Here is a 4,757-nt window from a genome sequence, read left to right on the forward strand (position 1 = left end):
TATTTTTTACTCTCCCTATGTGTCTTAATTTTCTGAATTAAATTTGCTCTATATATATAAATAAATAAGTTCCGGCCGACTTAATTAATTATAGGGGAAAAGGGTAATAAATGAGAATAGGTAAAAGTGGGCATGTATGTAGAAAAAATAAAATATATTTATAATTGTGAATTATACGATCATCGCGTAATTATTTTGAAAAAAAGTGAATAAAACATGTTTCTACATGAAAATAATTAATTTTTTAATAGTAGACTTCACTCTCTTTCAAAACAATTAATCTTTGTTTACGTACTTCATGATTGTATGCAGAAAAAGATAAGAAATAAGAAAAGTAATGCCACATGATCCACAAAATAATTATATAAATTAATCTTATAAATTGTCGTAACTTCATATGATCTGTTAAATCTATTTTATAATAAAAGTAACTTTATAATCTAACGAATCACATAAACTCACATCAGTTTGTTGAATTGTTTTTGTGTAATCTATTTATGGCTAAAGTATTTTTCAAATAGAGAATAGGTCAAAGTGGGCATATATACATGTATGCATGCATGCAGTCAGATGTATATTTTCCAAAAAAATAGTTTTGCTATATACAGTGATTACATATAATGATGCAGACAATCATAGTAGTAGAGTACAAAATTAGTATGTAAAAGTGATTATATATAAAAATTTTTATAAAAGAAAGTGATATAGCCAATTATATTAATAAAATGTGTAAAAAATATATAAAAATAATTATACATAAAATTTTTGATAAATAAATAAATATATATATCTATATATATGTGGCATATCGTCTTTTGTTAAACAGTACTACTAGTCATGTTATACTGATGATATATTATGACCTCTGCACGTTTTAAGGTCATTGATTTTCACCTTTTTGTGCTTTAAGATATTACCATTTTTAGGTTTGGGCATGTTATAATTTCATGAGTTTGAATTTGAAACCCATTTTTTGGTAAATTACTTGTTAGCTGTTCTGTATATATTGTACTGCATGAAAATTTAAAGTTGGTGTAATTATTTGGAGGGCCCTCCCATTCAATGCGCTGCAAAGAAAAATTCTTCTTCACACTTTACTGTTGAGAGAAGTCTCAGTACACCTAACGTGCTGAGTTAAAAAAAAAAAATTATATAAAATGTGTGGAGAGTTCTATATATAGTAAGCTGATGTCTAGCATTTCTCGCGCTACAAATGGTCTGAGCACACCTTCAGCCTCTGAAGTCTGAAGATCAGCACGAGCTTGTTGAGAAAAAGGCGACTTTTCTCATCATTTTATTATTATTTATTATTTATTTTTGAGTCCTATATTTTATGATATCCTGAACTATAGCCGTACGTTAAGAAGGGATCAGATTAAATATATATACTAATAAACAAAAATATTAAATAAATACTGATGGACTGCTGTCTTTTCCATACATTTTCCTAGGTATGTAGCCGTACGCATGAAATAATGACCACGTAGTCATGTGGATCTACGCTCACCGCTGGACTCCCGCTGAAAACTCTCGTTAGGTCAAATTTTAAATTTTTTTTTTATCACATCATTTTTTTAATATTTTTAAATATTTTAAAAAAAATTCATAATATAATTAATAATATTTTCTTAATCTTAAGTTAAAAAAAAATAAAGTAAAAAAAAAAAAGGGAGCGGTGGGGATCTAGCTTTTTCCTTTCCATAAATTTTCCTTCCGTACGGATAACAGCATCCTCCTGTTTGCCTGTTTGGACTTTCATGCGACGTGGTAATGCAAACCATGCAGCTTATGTATAATAGAATTCTTTCTTGCATATCTCCCAACTCAAGTTGATAGCATTATGGCTTTCTCGTATGATTCAAGTAGCACGTCTATTATATCTCCATTGAGGAGAAAAACTATTTGGATAAATTTCATTTCAAAAGCCAAAATCCTAAAATATATACAATCTTTTCTTTTTATGGAATTTATGGCTATACGAACTAAAACACACACTATTGTATCTTATAGAGGACTCATGGCTGCGCGAGAAGGTCAAAGTTTAAAGAGAAATACTACAGTTATAAATATTTTATAAAAATAAATTTATAAATTGATATAATTTTATATCATATAATGATCTATAAATTTACAATAAAAATATATTTATAATATGACATATCACATCAAGTCACGTAAATTTTATGTGAATTTATTTTTATAAAAATTTTTTATATCAAGTTGAAATCTCCTTATTATAATAAAGAAGAGCATGATTTTCATGTATATATATATATATATATATTTCTATATATTCGATTCCATTTAATTTCCTGACACATAATAGTGCCTAGTTGTAAATTAAACAAACCTGGCCTATGAATGTTACCTATATACATGTACGTACAAGCATCCATCATCGCTGTACCCAAATATTTAATAACCCATCAATGAGTAGGTTGGTCCCAAAGATATACGCCCGCGGCCACCAGACAAAGATTAATTGCAGCTACGTACCGGTACAGCTAGCTACCATGCATCACCCGTACTCTCTTTACTCAGAGTTAATTACGTACGTATCCTTCAGACTATATAAATAGGTGGCCGGTCCAATTAATTTCGAAAAATAAGCCAATATTAGAACATATATAGCCCAAGGAAACATGCATAAATGCAGAGTCGACCAGTGACCGATGTTTTCAAATAAATTAGTCATGACGATTCAACTCTGCAGCAGTACTAGGAATCTTCTCTAAATTTTTATTTGTGCTGCCTCCTGTGATGGAATTTTCTGCTTTATGTTTCTGCTGTGGTGCGTTGTGTAGACATAGATTAATAAGCAGTTTACCTTTTTTTTTTCTCCCCATAATATGCAACCAAATTTCACAAAGTATCGACGAACCAAAAAGGAAAAATTAATAGTAGACAAGAGAAACACCTTAAAATAACTAAAGCTGATCGAAGAAAGAAAATAAAAGCTGCATTAGAAAAATAAATAAGGTCAAGAAAAAAACAGCTAGCACCGAGAAAGAAAAGAAAGAAAGAAAGAAAAGAGAAGCGCGCAGTTGGAATTGATGCTGATCATGAGGAACAGGAAAAGGAAGCCATGCAAATGCATGCTCCAGCTAGCTAGCTCAGTTTCTTGTATTCCTGGCATTTTCTTCCTTGAGGAAATCGAGCAGGACAGTACTCTTGCATTTGGGGCATTTTGGATCAGCCAACTCGGATAACATGACGTACATGAGGCATCTGGGACATCCTACGAGCATCATCGATCTGGGTTCCGTGTTGCTTGGGGAGTACTGCAACGTCATAGGCTGATCTTCCGGCTCTGATGAAACGCATGACCCTTCAAATGACATTTCCGACGAAGAAGAGGTCGAAACATTTAGAGACTCAGCAGGCGAGTGTTCCCGCCTTGGCGGCGACAAGTTCAGCTTCAGTTCCATCTTTGGACCGTTGGCTCTTTTGCACATGTTGTCGTACTATATATATATATATATATATATATGTCCGGATCGAGCAACCTTTTAATTTGTGGGTTTTGATCGTTTGTAAAATATCGACTTTTCCTTCATGCAGTAGTACTACTGATCTACAGCCATGAAACAAGTTAGAGATCAGTATGAGTAATTTATAATATATGATTCTATGGAAAGAACGATCTGTCTCTGAGAAAATCAATAAAAGTACTGCGCAAGACGTAACCTGCGAAATGATTGAAACAAAAAATTAAAATGAAAGACTAATGCCTTGTAAATGTAAGGTCGCTTGCAAAATACTCTAGGACGATGAAATATCAGCAGAGCTGAAGCGATTGGAAACTAGTGGGACAATTCCAAGAAGATCTGCGGCTATATTGGATCGCCTAATCAACGAAGGTTTGGCGTTGTACGCGTTGTTGACATTGGACCTGTGAAGATGACTTATTATATAGTACATTTGAGAGAGAGAGAGAGAGAGAGAGGAGTCTAAAATGTCATCATGTTAATTTATTGGTAGGAGGATAAGCATGACATAAGACCTTCCTATATGCATGTTCGGAAGAGTTTGTATATGAGTAGTGCTAGGTATACTTAAATTTTTACCTACAATTTTACTTACAAATCTCATTTTGTTAGCTTTCTTTTAAAATTTAAATTTCATAATTTTTAGCATATGAATAATTGACATTTGAAAAAATGAATTTTTCTTAAGTACATTTAACATTTTTCTTTGTATATGTCTAGGCCTAATTTAAACAATGCAGGTGGAGAGTTGAGCTTTATCTATGAAACTCACATTGTGTTAATACCAAAGAAGAAAAATCCAAAGGAAATATTAGAGTTCAGGCTTATTTCTCTTTGCAATGTGATTTACAATGTAATCTCTAGGGTTTTGACAAATCGACTAAAGAAGATACTGCCTGAGATCATCTCTCCAACTCAAAGTGTCTTTATTCCATGAAGGTTGATTCTTGACAATGTAATAGTGGCTTATGAAGCTATGCATTCAATGAACTCGAGGATGAAGGGAAAATCTAGTTTCATAGACTTTAAGTTAGACATGAGTAAGGCCTATGATAGGGTGGAGTGAGACTTTCTTAAAGCAACTATGTCCAAGCTAGGTTTCAATTAGAGATGGATTGATTTGAGAATGAGATGTATCAATTATATTTCTTATTCCATCCGATTCAATGTTTCCACTCAAGCACAATTCAAAGCATCAAGAGGGTTAAGGCAAGGTGACCCATTGTCATCCTACATTTGTATCTTATGTTCAGAGTCTTTGAGTGCCAT

The 4,757-nt window shown here is 32.3% G+C and overlaps 1 protein-coding gene across 1 annotated transcript; it reads right to left on the bottom strand.

Moving 5' to 3' along the window:
- Nucleotides 1-3,113: 3,113 nt before the first annotated feature.
- Nucleotides 3,114-3,455, bottom strand: LOC108998925. The gene has a single exon (XM_018975697.1). It carries the CDS (start codon nucleotides 3,453-3,455, stop codon nucleotides 3,114-3,116), a length of 342 nt encoding a protein of 113 aa, XP_018831242.1.
- Nucleotides 3,456-4,757: the final 1,302 nt, after the last annotated feature.

This window comes from Juglans regia, chromosome 14 (genome assembly GCF_001411555.2).
Source record: "Juglans regia cultivar Chandler chromosome 14, Walnut 2.0, whole genome shotgun sequence".
In the NCBI taxonomy this organism is placed as follows: Eukaryota; Viridiplantae; Streptophyta; class Magnoliopsida; order Fagales; family Juglandaceae; genus Juglans; species Juglans regia.

What these genes read in the sequence shown, in the direction of transcription:
- LOC108998925 (XM_018975697.1), bottom strand. Translation starts at nt 3,455, where the DNA reads ATGTGCAAAAGAGCCAACGGTCCAAAGATGGAACTGAAGCTGAACTTG.